Source organism: Ogataea parapolymorpha, chromosome VII, assembly GCF_000187245.1.
Source record: "Ogataea parapolymorpha DL-1 chromosome VII, whole genome shotgun sequence".
Taxonomy (NCBI): domain Eukaryota; kingdom Fungi; phylum Ascomycota; class Pichiomycetes; order Pichiales; family Pichiaceae; genus Ogataea; species Ogataea parapolymorpha.
Window position 1 is genome coordinate 293,672 of NC_027860.1, and position 14,188 is coordinate 307,859.

At 48.9% G+C, this 14,188-nt stretch overlaps 7 protein-coding genes across 7 annotated transcripts; 2 read left to right on the plus strand and 5 right to left on the minus strand.

Moving 5' to 3' along the window:
- Positions 1-42: 42 nt before the first annotated feature.
- HPODL_02557 (putative zinc finger protein) lies at positions 43-627 on the minus strand (the record flags this gene model as incomplete). Its single annotated transcript, XM_014076867.1, has 1 exon — positions 43-627. One exon carries the CDS (start codon positions 625-627, stop codon positions 43-45), a length of 585 nt encoding a protein of 194 aa, XP_013932342.1.
- A 33-nt stretch (positions 628-660) lies between these two features.
- On the minus strand, positions 661-1,551 carry HPODL_02558 (DNA topoisomerase I; the record flags this gene model as incomplete). Its single annotated transcript, XM_014076868.1, has 1 exon — positions 661-1,551. The coding sequence occupies one exon, from the start codon at positions 1,549-1,551 to the stop codon at positions 661-663; it is 891 nt and encodes a 296-aa protein (XP_013932343.1).
- Positions 1,552-1,693: 142 nt separating this feature from the next.
- On the minus strand, positions 1,694-2,245 carry HPODL_02559 (uncharacterized protein; the record flags this gene model as incomplete). Its single annotated transcript, XM_014076869.1, has 1 exon — positions 1,694-2,245. One exon carries the CDS (start codon positions 2,243-2,245, stop codon positions 1,694-1,696), a length of 552 nt encoding a protein of 183 aa, XP_013932344.1.
- A 650-nt stretch (positions 2,246-2,895) lies between these two features.
- HPODL_02560 (Subunit of the anaphase-promoting complex/cyclosome (APC/C)) lies at positions 2,896-4,602 on the plus strand (the record flags this gene model as incomplete). The annotated part of the gene is made up of 1 exon (XM_014076870.1): positions 2,896-4,602. The coding sequence occupies one exon, from the start codon at positions 2,896-2,898 to the stop codon at positions 4,600-4,602; it is 1,707 nt and encodes a 568-aa protein (XP_013932345.1).
- A 132-nt stretch (positions 4,603-4,734) lies between these two features.
- On the plus strand, positions 4,735-11,922 carry HPODL_02561 (Pre-mRNA-processing-splicing factor 8; the record flags this gene model as incomplete). Its single annotated transcript, XM_014076871.1, has 1 exon — positions 4,735-11,922. One exon carries the CDS (start codon positions 4,735-4,737, stop codon positions 11,920-11,922), a length of 7,188 nt encoding a protein of 2,395 aa, XP_013932346.1.
- A 258-nt stretch (positions 11,923-12,180) lies between these two features.
- Positions 12,181-13,017, minus strand: HPODL_02562 (putative membrane protein; the record flags this gene model as incomplete). Its single annotated transcript, XM_014076872.1, has 1 exon — positions 12,181-13,017. The coding sequence occupies one exon, from the start codon at positions 13,015-13,017 to the stop codon at positions 12,181-12,183; it is 837 nt and encodes a 278-aa protein (XP_013932347.1).
- Positions 13,018-13,348: 331 nt separating this feature from the next.
- Positions 13,349-14,185, minus strand: HPODL_02563 (uncharacterized protein; the record flags this gene model as incomplete). The annotated part of the gene is made up of 1 exon (XM_014076873.1): positions 13,349-14,185. The coding sequence occupies one exon, from the start codon at positions 14,183-14,185 to the stop codon at positions 13,349-13,351; it is 837 nt and encodes a 278-aa protein (XP_013932348.1).
- Positions 14,186-14,188: the final 3 nt, after the last annotated feature.

A 14,188-nucleotide genomic window follows, 5' to 3' on the forward strand; every position in this document is an offset into this window, starting at 1 on the left:
TTCTTGCGTTATAATTATAACCACTTATAACCACTATGTACTTTACTCCGAATCCATCTCGCAGAACTTGGAAATGTGGCCGGACTCTCCACATTTGTAACAGGTTTTGGCATTGAAGTTGGAACCGCCGCTGGCAGAGGTGCAATCTTTAGAGATGTGACCCGTCTTGCCGCAGGCGTAGCACTTGACCACGCCGGATTGACAGTCTCTAGCAAAGTGGTTCAGGCCACCACATTTGTGGCACGTGACCTTTGGCCCGCCCCTAGCAGCAGAACAGCCTTTGGCCAAATGGCCGATTTTGCCACAGTTGTAGCACTTGGAAACCGGTCTCAGTGGTTCGGAGCATTCGCTCTGCACATGGCCGGTCTGCTTGCAGTTGTAGCACTGCTTTTGCGTGGTCTGTTTTGGTTCCGGGCAATCTCCAGACTCATGGCCTGGCTGCTTGCAGTTGTAACACAACCGCTCGGTCTCTTGACAAGCATCGGCAAAATGACCGACCTGTCCACACTTGTAACACGTTCTTGGGAACACCACAGACATCACACTAAACTCCTTCACAGGTCTAATACGACTGGAGGTATTGCCGACGATAAAAATTTTCAGATCGTGCCACCTCCCACCAGCCATGACGTAACGGCTTATGCAACAACCCGGAGCTTATCAAATCTCCTTCTGATCCATAATATAAAGCCCATAATCTGCGGTGGATTCCATCAGGTCGTACGCTTTGTCCAGATCGACCTGCTCATCCTGTTTTACGATCCGCGCAATGATCTCTGGCGTGAGCACAAATCGCGTGAAATAACTCCGACCCCAAAATTGCAGCACCTTGTTCGCCTTCTTATCTGTCAGGAGCTGGTCCAATTGGCTTAGCAAATGCTGCGTAATCGCGTCCGCGCGCATAGACCCAATATACCCGTGGTACCTCTGCTTCGGCAAATTTATTATTTCGGAGTCTGTCACGAACAAACGAGGCGAAGACTCTGCATATTCCCGTGCAATCTCGTAAAAATATGAGGCCGTCTTCCCATTTAAAATATCCCTTGCAACAGTGACCAGTTTTTCGGTGGCCTCCAACAGCTCGTTTTTTGTGTATATTTTGGGATGGAACGATCTGTACTTCTTTGACGTCCGCTCTGTAGCCTCTGCGTCGTCGTAAATGTGTTTCATCGGCCCCTGAGTCTCGGTAACCGCAACCACTTCGTCCGTTTCCGCCTTGTCCGCTTTGGATAAGAGCTTGTTAATATACTTGGACTCGTCCTTGTCCGGTTTTTTGATGCTGTCGAGCTGGTTCAGCAGCTTGTCTGTGTCTTGTTTTATGCGTGAGATGTCAAAGTCTTTGAGCAGCTCATCGGCAGAGTTTGTATGTGGTCGCTTGGAGGGCGGAACCTCGCCGCACGCGATATAAACATCGCGTTTGGATTTTCGACGAGGTTTCGAAGCACTGGGCGACGGCCCCAGCAACGTGTCCTCGTACGGGATCCGCGAACTAAGCTTTCTGGGCTTCCGGATATAAGTCAAACTTCCAAACTTGGTCTTGCTTGATTCCATCTAGAAATAAAGTGGTGGTTAATGGTGTCCGGATGTACAATGTTTGATAATGGTATTAAAGATTATGAATGTGTGTCTTAAATAAGTTTTATATACGAGGTGTCAGGTGTGGTAGTATCGTGTCCAAGCAGCTCGATGTTAGCTATGTGTTGTTATTAGTGTCTGTGTTGTGTCCTTCTAGCTCGGAGACCCGCTTCCTGAGGACTTCGTTGTCGGATTTGAGGTGCTCAATGTATTTGGTGACTATGTCGAGAATCATCGACTTGTTAAGTTTCCTCCCACCGAGCCCGTGGCTTTGGAGATGGTCCGGACCCGCGGCATCGATCTCAAAGGCAACGATCTCGTTGCTCATCCAGGGAACCAGTTTCTGTAAATTTGCGATTTTAGAATTGATGTTGATTCGGTACTTGCGCTCGATTTTATTATGGGCCTTCCGCTGTGTTACTGTCATCGGCTTTTTCGACCGGGCAGTTGTGCTTTTTCTCCGGCGACGGGTTTTTGTTGTGGTAGCGAGCTCTGGCTTTTCCTCTTCGGGCGAGGTGGTAGGCGAAGAGGAAGGAGCCACGTCCATCACATCTGGAACTTCGAACAAGTCAGGTTCATAGCTTCCGACACTGCTCAGGGAGTTCCGGTGCGAATCAAAATCGTACTGGAAATCGTCCATCCAAGTGAACTCTGGCATAGCTTGCGACATCCCGAGAGCTTGGGCTTTGTTAGCGGCGCAGGGTGCCTTTTTATATAATATGAGGCTGGCCGTTGAATGGGCTCTGAGCTTAGTATACATGCCAGCGCACACGCGACATATGCAGAATCAGCACCAATATTGTGCGTCAAGAATGCCAATTAGGAAAATGAGACCACAATTTTCTGAACCTGAGAGCATCACTTGTTATTGTTTTCAGGGGTTGCATAATGCATACGGGGCAGTGCAACAATTATATCGGCGCTTTGGGGCTGCTATCGCTGGCCCTAAGCCGCCTGGGTGCCCATCTGTGCTCCTCACCCCAGGGCTACAGGTATCGCCAGCTGCTTAGCCCCATCAATGGAATCAGCACACCCACCATTCATTGCTTTGAGCCAAGCACGTGTAAAAGTGAGCGCTGCAAGCTGAATTCCGGTGGCGGCCACTTCCCCCATATGGGATGCGGTAATTGTCTAGAGCCTTCGCGACCCCTGCAAAGGTGGAATCTTTTTACGCATTACTTCCGAGTTTAATTGTTGTCTCGGGTAAAGAAAAAACTGGCCCTTGACCTGGCTGCACCAGCTGCACTAACCCGGGTTGTTGGTTTCACGGAGACGACAACTGCACCCCTACACCAGTAACTATTTTATTCACTTTTGTTTATGGACTTTGATCAACAGCTACAGCTCCGATTCGCGCTCATCGAGAGTTCCAAAGTCTTGCAGTCGCTTCATCTGTACCATGGTGCCAAATGGTCGAGCGAAGCACTCAACGGCTTGTGCCCACTCACAAACGATCAGAAAGCGGCCGTGTTTCAACAGTCACAACAAAGGACCCCTATCTCGTTTCTCCCTCAACACTCTCAGGATGACTTTCTAGAGTTCACCGAGCAAGACAAACTGTTGATGGCCACGTCATATTTCAGTTTCAAGGAGTTCGATCGCTGTGCTCATGTGCTGAAAGACTGTGCCAGTCCCCGGGGTTTATTTCTGAAACTTTACGCCCTGTATTTGAGCGGGGAGAAGACCAAATATGACGAAACGGGAGGGGTGCTCGGGCAGCAGGATGGGAAGGTTCAAAATCAAAAATTGACGGAGATATCGAAGGAACTGGAAAATTACGGCAAGCAAAGCACAAGGGAGCAATTGGAAGACCCCTTCTTGCTTTTCCTCAATGGACTTGTTGCAGCCAAGTTAAAGGACAACGCAGCAGCCCAAGAATGTTTCTACAAGTCTCTCACTATTTATCCTTTCAACTGGTCCTGCTGGTCTGAGCTTATTGCCAATCTTGCGAGTTTTGGAGAGGCGTTGAACGTGCTTAATAAATTCTCCAAGAATGCCAAATTTATGAACAACAGGCTGTACCACGTAATGCTGCGCTTTTTCAAGATCACCATCAGCCAGGAATTTTTCCAGCAGTTCAATGAGCTCTACGAAGACCTATCTTATTTGCTAGACATTTTTCCTACATTTAGCTACCTGAAGATCCAGAAAGCTCTCATTTCTTATAATGCTCTCGACTATGTCGCTGCTGAAAACATATTCGATGATGTTCTGGAAAACGATCCGCTCAGACTAGACGACATGGACACATACTCCAACATTTTATATGTGATGGAAAAAAAATCCAAGCTGGCGTTTTTGGCTCAGTTTGCGTCTCAAATCGACAATTTTAGGCCCGAGACATGTTGCATCCTTGCCAATTACTACTCGCTCAAGTTTGATCACCAAAAAGCCATCATGTACTATAAGAGAGCTTTGGCCCTGAACAGAAACTGTCTCAGTGCCTGGACTCTCATGGGCCACGAATTTGTTGAACTCAAGAACTCCCACGCAGCCATTGAGAGCTATAGACGTGCCGTGGACACAAATAACAAAGATTTCCGTGCTTGGTACGGTCTTGGCCAGGCATACGAGGTGCTGGATATGCATTTGTACAGTCTTTACTACTACCAACGAGCATGTGCACTCAAGCCACTTGACAAGCGGATGTGGCAAGCGGTTGGCAACTGCAGCGAAAAATTGGGCGAGCACGAGGATTCGATCAAGGCGTATAAGAAAGCCCTATCTGTGTCGAGCGAGTACGATCCTGTGATATTTTACAAACTGGCAAACCTGTACCAGTCCATCAAAGACGATGAGAATGCTGCTGTGTACATGAAACTTTGCTTGGACGAAGAAGTCAACGAGGGAGTCACCACAGAAACTACCAAGGCTCGTCTCTGGCTAGCAAGATACGAACTGCACCATCAAAATTGGCAGGCTGCTTATGACTATGCATCTGAAATGACACACGGTACTTCGCATGAAATAGAGGAAGCCAGATCCATTGCAAGAGAAGCTCGAGTCAATCTGAACAGGAACGGATGACGCCGCTACCTCCGCTCACTTAATTTTATATATACCCACCTACGTCTCTGGCTGTGCATAATATTATTTTTTAATTTTATTTTTTTGTATTATTTTTCATATCAATAGTTTTCGATATTTTGCCGTTTTGTTATGCCGCCTAAACCGCCACCGAAACCTCCAAAAAGGACGGACGAAAAGTCATCTGAACAAAAGAAGGCGGCACATCCCCCACCTCCCACTGGACCGCCGCCAGGGCTTTCGAGAGGGGCTTCAGGAGCGCCACCTGCCAAAAAGCCCAAGAATGGGACTCAGGTCCCTCCACCCCCTCCTGGCCTAAAAACTACGAGGACGCTACCTCCTCCACCTCCAGGTGCCCCAGGAGGTATAAAAGCCTCAAAGAAAGAGTCTCGGGAAAAGGAATTGGAGACCAGAGCCCGTAGCTGGTTACAACTGCAAAAACGTCGGTATAGGGAAAGTAACCTGAAATCGCACGGCGTTGTTCAGACGCGCAAAATTGAGATGCCCAAAGAGCATCTGCGAAAGATTCTGAACGACCAAGGAGATTTATCGTCAAAGAAGTTCTCTCAAGAAAAGAGATCCATACTTGGCTCTTTGAAATACATGCCTCATGCAGTTCTCAAGCTACTGGAAAACATGCCCCAGCCTTGGGAGGCAGTGAAGGAGGTGCGAGTCATATATCACCAGAGTGGAGCTATCACTTTTGTGGACGAGATCCCGCGCGTGATTGAGCCTGTTTACATTGCACAATGGGCTACGATGTGGTTACAGATGCGTCGTGAAAAGAAAGACAGACGACATTTCAAGCGAATCAAGTTTCCTGTATTTGACGACGAAGAGCCACCTATAAATTTTAGCGAGAATATCGAGGACCTGGAGCCGTTGGACGCTATACAGATGGAACTCCAGGATGTCGAGGATTTACCAGTTGCTGACTGGATTTATGACGAAAAACCATTGGTGGATGATAGATCGCGAATGAATGGGCCGTCCTACCGGGCCTGGAGACTAGATTTGGATATCATGGCCACTTTATACCGACTTTCGACGCCATTGGTGGACGATATTTTTGACCCGAATTTCCACTATTTATTCGACAACGAGTCTTTCTTCACAGCCAAGGCATTGAATGTGGCTCTTCCTGGAGGACCCAAATTCGAGCCGTTACAAAAAGATATTGACCCTGAACACGAAGATTTCAATGAGTTCAACAGTCTCGACAGAATCATCTTCCGAAACCCGATCAAGTCCGAGTATCGCGTCGCATTTCCCCATCTTTACAACTCTTCGGTCAGAGGTGTCCAGCTTGCTTGGTATCATCACAACAGCGTTGTATTCAGCCGCAAGGAGGATCCAGAACTGCCTGCTTTCCAATTTCAAGCTAATTACAACCCAGTGACTCCTAAGAAGGAAGTAATTGATGATACTGATTTTGAAGAGGACAGAGAGTTTGAAATTGACGTTCAGCCGTTCATGGAGGACCAGAGCCTAGAGCCCGAAAATACGTACGAGGCCATAGAGCTTTTGTGGGCACCGTATCCGTTCAACAAACGCAGCGGCCGCACAGTCCGAGCCGAAGACGTGGCGTTGGTCAAGAGCTGGTATTTGCAGCACGCACCACGAGATCTCCCGGTTAAGGTGCGTGTTTCGTATCAGAGGCTTCTGAAAACTCATGTGGCCAATGAATTGCACAAGACTGTGCCAAGTACGCAGGGAAAGGCCAAGTTGCTAAAAGAGCTGAAAAATACCAAGTTTTTCCACCAGACCACCATCGACTGGGTTGAGGCAGGACTGCAGGTGTGTCGCCAGGGTTACAACATGCTCAATTTGATGATCCACCGTCGAGGACTTACCTATTTGCATTTGGACTACAACTTCAACCTCAAGCCTACCAAGACGCTGACCACCAAGGAGCGCAAAAAGTCACGTTTTGGTAACGCTTTCCATTTGATAAGAGAGATCCTAAGAGTTGTCAAGCTCATTGTCGATGCCCACGTACAATATAGACTTGGAAACGTGGATGCATTCCAGCTGGCTGACGGTATCTACTATGCACTGAACCATCTGGGCCAGCTGACGGGAATTTACAGATACAAATATAAGGTGATGCACCAGATCAGAGCGTGCAAGGACCTGAAACATGTGGTTTACTACCGGTTCAATGCTGTGATCGGCAAAGGCCCGGGATGCGGATTTTGGCAGCCGGCCTGGCGTGTTTGGATCTTTTTTATGCGCGGAATAGTTCCGCTTCTAGAGAGATGGTTGGGCAATCTACTTGCTCGTCAGTTTGAGGGCAGACAGAGCAAAGAGGTGGCCAAGACGATCACGAAGCAGCGCGTGGACTCCTACTACGACCTGGAGTTGCGTGCCGCCGTTTTGCATGACATTTTGGACATGATTCCAGAAGGAATCAAGCAAAATAAAAGCAAAGCGATCCTGCAGCATTTGAGCGAGGCCTGGAGATGCTGGAAAGCAAACATTCCGTGGAATGTTCCGGGAATGCCAGAGCCTATTAAGAAAATCATTGAGCGATACGTGAAAGCAAAGGCCGACGGCTGGATCTCTGTTGCTCATTACAACCGTCAACGAATCAAGGCTGGTGCTGCGGTGGACAAAGCCGTTGCCAAAAAGAATCTGGGGAGACTGACAAGACTCTGGGTGAAGAATGAACAGGAAAGACAGCAGAATTTCCAGAAGGAAGGGCCATACGTGACGCCTCAGGAAGGAGTCTCTATCTATATGACGATGGTCCATTGGCTTGAGAGCCGTAAGTTCATTCCAATACCATTTCCTCCCGTCAACTACAAGCACGACACCAAGATCCTTGTTCTTGCGCTGGAAAACTTGAAGGAGACCTACAACGCGAAGGGCCGGCTCAATTCGCAAGAACGAGAGGAGCTCGCGCTTATTGAACAGGCATACGACAACCCGCACGAATTTTTGGCCAACATCAAAAAGACTATTTTGACACAGCGTAATTTCAAGGAAGTCACTTTAGAAATGATGGACTACTACAGCCACATAGTTCCTGTCTATGATGTTGAGCCTTTAGAAAAAATTGTGGACGCTTATCTCGACCAGTATCTCTGGTACGAGGCAGATAAGCGTGGCCTGTTTCCGAATTGGGTCAAGCCTAGCGACAACGAGATCCCGCCGTTACTGGTGTACAAGTGGTGTCAGGGAATTGCCAATTTGCAGAACGTTTGGGACGTTTCCGAAGGCCAGTGCAATGTGCTTTTGCAGACGAATTTGAACAAGCTGGCTGAGAAAGTCGACTTTACGCTGCTGAACCAGCTTCTCAGACTGATCGTCGACTCTAGCATTGCGGATTACCTGACCGCCAAAAACAATGTTGGGATTACCTTTAAGGACATGAACCACGTGAACCAGTACGGCCTGATCCGTGGCCTGCAGTTCTCGTCATTCATCTTTCAATACTATGGCTTGGTTGTGGACCTTCTGCTTCTGGGGCTGGAGAGAGCGTCCGAGATAGCTGGCCCGCCTCAGCGGCCAAACGATTTCTTGGAGTTCACAGATATCCAGACACAGTGCAAGTCGCCGATAAGAATCTATTCGCGGTACGTGGACAAGGTGCATATTTTCTTCCGGTTCTCGCAAAGCGAGGCGGACGAGCTGATCCAGGAGTTTTTGGCAGAGAACCCAGACCCGAACTTTGAACACATTGTTGGCTACAACAACCGGCGATGCTGGCCGCGTGACTCGCGAATGAAGCTCATGCGACACGACGTCCATCTGGGACGTGCTGTTTTCTGGGAGATGCAAGGCCGTGTTCCAGACTCGATTGTTTCGATAGACTGGGAAGATACGTTGGCATCAGTGTATTCCAAAGATAATGCGAATATTCTTTTCACGATGTGCGGGTTCGACGTCCGGATTATTCCTAAGGAGCGCATGTTGGAAGACACGAGCTCCAAGGAGGGGGTGTGGGACCTGTACGATGAAAATAGCAAGGAAAGTGTGGCCAAGGCGTACTTGCAAGTTTCGCAGGAGTCTGTGGAGGAATTCAATAATAGAGTGCGGCAGATATTGATGACGTCGGGCTCGGCCACGTTTACGAAAGTGGCCAGTAAATGGAACACGACGCTGCTCTCGATGTTTGCCTATTTCCGTGAGGCTGTAATTTCGACCGAGCCGCTGCTCAATGCGATTGTCAAGAACGAGACCCGAATCCAGACTCGGATCAAGCTTGGACTCAACTCCAAGATGCCGTCCCGGTTCCCACCAGCCGTCTTCTACACGCCTAAAGAGCTCGGCGGACTGGGCATGTTGAGTGCTTCGCATATTTTAATTCCTGCTTCCGACTTGCGCTGGTCCAAGCAGACCGACACTGGAATCACGCATTTCCGGTCTGGACTGACCCACGACGACGACCGTCTCATTCCGACAATATACAGATACATCACGACGTGGGAGAACGAGTTTTTGGACTCGCAAAGGGTCTGGTCAGAGTTTGCGATTAAGCGGGCCGAGGCGGAGCAACAGCGGCGCAGACTCACCTATGAGGACCTGGAAGAAAATTGGGACCGTGGTATTCCGCGAATCAGTACTTTGTTTCAGAAAGACCGACAGACACTGGCCATTGACAAAGGGTTCCGAGTCAGAAAGGAGTTCAAGCAGTTTTCCGTGTCCCGAAACAATCCGTTCTGGTGGATATCCGACCGCCACGACGGTAAGCTGTGGAATTTAAATGCATACAGATCAGACGTTATACAGGCTCTTGGTGGAATAGAAACGATTCTGGAGCACACCTTGTTCAAAGGTACCGGATTTGAGTCCTGGGAAGGTCTTTTCTGGGAGAAAGCGTCTGGATTTGAGGATACGCTCAAGTTCAAGAAACTCACCAATGCGCAGCGTTCTGGATTGTCTCAAATCCCGAACCGTCGGTTCACGCTGTGGTGGTCACCAACCATCAATAGAGCCAACGTGTATGTTGGTTTCTTGGTCCAGCTGGACCTGACAGGTATCTTCCTCCATGGAAAGATTCCAACGTTGAAAATATCGCTTATTCAAATATTCCGTGCGCATTTGTGGCAAAAGATTCACGAGAGCATTGTCGTGGACCTTTGCCAGGTGCTGGACTCGCAGCTCGACGAATTACAAATTGACAGCGTTGAGAAAATGGCCATCCATCCAAGAAAGTCGTACAAGATGAACTCGTCGACGGCCGATATTCTGCTCACAAGCTCTTTCCAATGGCCATGCAGCCGTCCATCGTTGCTCTTTGACACAAATGACCAGATGAACGCCGTCAAGTCAGACAAGTTCTGGCTCGATGTGCAGCTGAGATATGGAGACTACGACTCCCACGATATCTCGAGGTACGCCAGAGCCAAGTTCCTGGATTACACGAGCGATGCCACGAGCACGTATCCAAGCCCTACGGGACTGCTTATTGCCGTTGATCTGGCGTACAACATGTACGATGCGTATGGAAACTGGTTCCCGGAGCTGAAGCCGCTGATCCAGAACGCCATGAAAACTATCATGAAAATGAACCCGGCCTTGTACGTTCTCCGCGAGAGAATCCGCAAAGGACTGCAATTGTACCAGGCCCAGCCGCAGGAGGCGTTTTTGTCATCGAGTAATTACGCAGAGCTGTTCAACAACGAGAACAAACTCTTTGTGGACGACGTCAACGTGTATCGAGTGGTCACACATAGCACTTTTGAAGGCAATACTGCTGTCAAGTGTCTCAATGGAGCGCTTTTCATTCTGAACCCTAGAACAGGCCAGCTGTTCCTCAAGATCATCCACAGCTCCGCGTTCCAGGGCCAGAAGAGACGGACACAGCTGTCCAAATGGAAGTCTGCAGAGGAGGTTGCGGCTCTGGTCCGCTCGCTTCCGCGCGAAGAACAGCCCAAACAGCTCATCATCACCAGAAAGGGTATCCAGGATCCTTTGGAGGTGCACATGCTGGACTTTCCTAATATCCAAATCCGGCCCTCGGAGCTGCATCTGCCGTTCGGAGCGGCTCTCAAGATCGACAAGCTGCTGGACATTGTCAACATGGCCAAGGAGCCGCAGATGGTACTCTTCAACATATACGACGACTGGATGAAGACTTGTTCGTCGTTCACGGCGTTCAACCGACTCGTTGTCATTATGCGTGGGCTGGAAATAAATAAGGAGCGCACAAAGCTGATTCTGCGTCCAGACTCCTCTATCGAGACCAAGCCTCACCATCTGTGGCCATCGCTCAGCGACGAACAGTGGCGCAATGTGGAAACGCAGCTGGCAGACCTGATTTTGAGCGACTATGCTTCCAAATATAACGTCGACATAAACTCGCTCACCGACACAGAGATCAGAGACATCATTCTCGGACAGGACATCCGTGCTCCTTCGGCCAAACAGCAGAGTGTTGCAGACATAGAGGGTACTGCCGAGCCGGCTTCGCAGCTGACTGCGGTGAAAACAGAAACCACCAATGTTCATGGCGAAAAAATCACCACTGTCACCACCACAAACCACGAACAGGCAAAATTCGAGTCGCGGACAGACTGGCGGCTCCGCGCGATTTCCAGCGGCAGTCTCCATCTCCGTGCGAAGAAGGTTTTCGTTTCGTCGGGCGACTTTGCTGACACCGACAGCTATGCTTATGTCATGCCAAAAAACATCCTCTCCAAGTTCATCAAGATGGGAGACGTGCGGACGCAGGTTGCCGCGTACATGTTTGGGCGCTCTCCAGCCGACAATTCGCAGGTGAAGGAGATCATCAGCCTGGTTGTAGTTCCGCAGGTTGGCGACAACCACCGGGTGGAGCTTCCCTCCTCGCTACCAAGTTCGCCGTATCTCGACGGTCTCGAGCCGCTTGGCTGGATCCATACCGTTCCTGCCGGCAAGTCGAGCGAGGGCGATGACTGCATGGAGCTGCTGACTCATTGCAAACTCAGCTCACAATTTAATTGGAACGCCATGTCGAGCGTCATCAACGTTGCATTCACTCCTGGCTCGGTCACACTCTCCAGTGTTTCTCTGACTCCAGAGGGCTATAAATGGGGCCAGACGCACCTAGACGCTCTTGGATCGATGTTGGTTGCTCCAGGCTACTCGGAGGAGTTCAGGAAGAAGACGCCGCTGATTTTGACGGACAAATTAAAAGGATACTTCCTGGTGCCAGACATCGATACATGGAATTACTCGTTTATTGCAAATGCGTGGACCGAGGACTTCGAGTTTGATCTCAAACTGGATAACCCGATTCCCTTCTACCACGAGCTCCACCGTCCGCTGCACTTCACTCTGTTTGACAGAACAGAGACTGCGTTGGAGGCCGGCCAGGAGAACGTGTTTGCTTAATGGCCCGTACTTCTGTGTTGGCAGACTGTGTATATAAAAAAAATTCAGAGAAAAATTTACATTTGAATCAAAAAATATATACAGGAGACATTGCCACGACAGACAGACGATATCCCGTCTTTCCGTTGCCATATACTATATGAACCGTCTCCAAGAATAACACTCCCGTCAGGAAGTTTGGTTTTTGACTAGATGAAAGCCGAATGTCGAATTAGGGAAATATCTATAACTATGTACTTGCGTTTGGCTACAGTTGTGCTATAGCTGTCTTTTCAGTATTGTCCTTGTGTTGTCCCATAAGCGAAGGAACGTGAGAAATTCAGCCTTCGTGATTGGTTGCCCACTGAACCTTAGTTTCTCATAATGCGCCAAAAATTCCGCCAATAGATCCGAGTCGCGAGCAGAAACATTTGTTCTCCGTACGACAGTGGATATAATATCCCGTAGCGTCTGATTGGGCTCGACTTTGACCTGAAAAGTGCTGGTCAGACGGAGCGCGTGTCGGTATTTTATGTCTTCGCCAATGGCGCACACCACGTTCTCGTATATCAGATTGTCCGGTAGCGGGACGTCCTCCGAGCTCTGCCCGCAGTGCAGTCCAGCATGGTCCAGGGGGCCTTGAGGGCCGGCCAATTTTTTAATCTCCTTAGTCCGTGCAATCTGCTGGGCGATGTAGTTGGCTTCTCGTTTGCCAATGTCTTTCTCAGTAATGGGCATGTATGGTTTTGGGATGTCCTGCAGGTGCCGTTTGATGATGAGAATGCGAACTATGTAGATAATGGCACTTAGCAGTAAAAATAGCGCACAAGCACAGACAATGACAAGAGTGTTGAATGCGATGATGGAACTGGTGAGCGAGCGCAAAATGACATCGATAGGCACGAGCGAGTTCAGAAGGAGAAACGAAATGCCGAACGTCAGCAGCGAGATGGAGTAGAGCCAGATGAGAAGACCGCGGCTTTTCTGGCGCACTTTGCGCAGTTTCAGCTGCTGGATGGGCCGCACCTGCTGAGATGAACCCAGCATCTGCCGTCGTCGCAGCAAATGCTGTTTGGTTTGTCCCAGCGCGCGCGGGACAGGATTCCAAGAGTTCATTGACACTGGGCTGTTTTTAAGTGTTTGATTTTTTCTAAATTTAATTTTTCCTTAGATGGAGAAGGTCAAACTGAACCTTGTACATTACCATCTCTGGACTAATGTGGAGGAAGTCTCAAAAAAAGGTATTGAGGTTCTCTTTGGGACAACCCCAGACAACACGCGGGAATGCGTGTTCCCGGTGCTCGTCGATGACACCGTGACTATGCAACGCTTGGACCAGATCTTCGAGACTATAGGAGTGGAAAAGCTTATTCTAGGAATTTGTGATCGCGATGGGACCGTTGTGTATTATAACATATACGCGGGGATTCACAAGCCAGAGCAATAATCAGAGGTAGTTGCGAGCCAGGGACTGGACTGCGGTGATAAAAGAGACAGGCTGTGGTTGTATATCTTGACGGGACTGCAAGAGATTTGGGTGCGAGGATTTCAGGTATTTGAGGACAAAGTCGGTCTTCAAGTTGGGATCAGTGTTGCACTGGATGTATGCATCAAACAGAATGGACGAGGGGTACGATTTAGGTAGGCCAAGATCCTTCACCAACTTGATCGTCTCTTCCAATAGTGATACGCATCTCATGTTGGTGAGAATGTCCATCTGGTCAAGAACCACTTTGAGAGAGGCATTTCTTTGAGATTGATCAAAGTTTGACAAGGTTGGAGTTTCCTTCAAGGTTTTTTCTCGCTCCTTGAGCTGACGTAGTTGGTTTGACTCTTCTGTTGACGATATTCCTGCGGTCTCGCAAATGGCCGCAGCACGAGCTTTGAGGTTGAGGGGCGGGATATATTGGAACGGAAAGGGCAGTATATTTTTGAAGATTCCTCTAGTGTAGCCTTCGAAATTGTCTTTATTAAGAAAGTAGTTGTAGCAGCTGACCACCTCGAGCTTACTGAGCAGATGCTCTATGAGGCCTTGGTCTAGCAGCTTCTGCTCCACCGAATAAGCGAATAGGTTGTGTTTGTTGATCAGATGGTTGACGATCTCTTTGTAACCTTCCAAAATAATATCTCCATCTAATAGGACCGGTAATTTGCCATTCGGCGAGAGAAAGTAGTTGGAGTCGTATAGCAGTTCAATTTCATTGTTCTTGCAATGTTGAGCAACAAAATTCGCCGTCGCAATAGATTCTGCGTCGAACGGTGCACCCCAGAGATGAAGTGACATTTA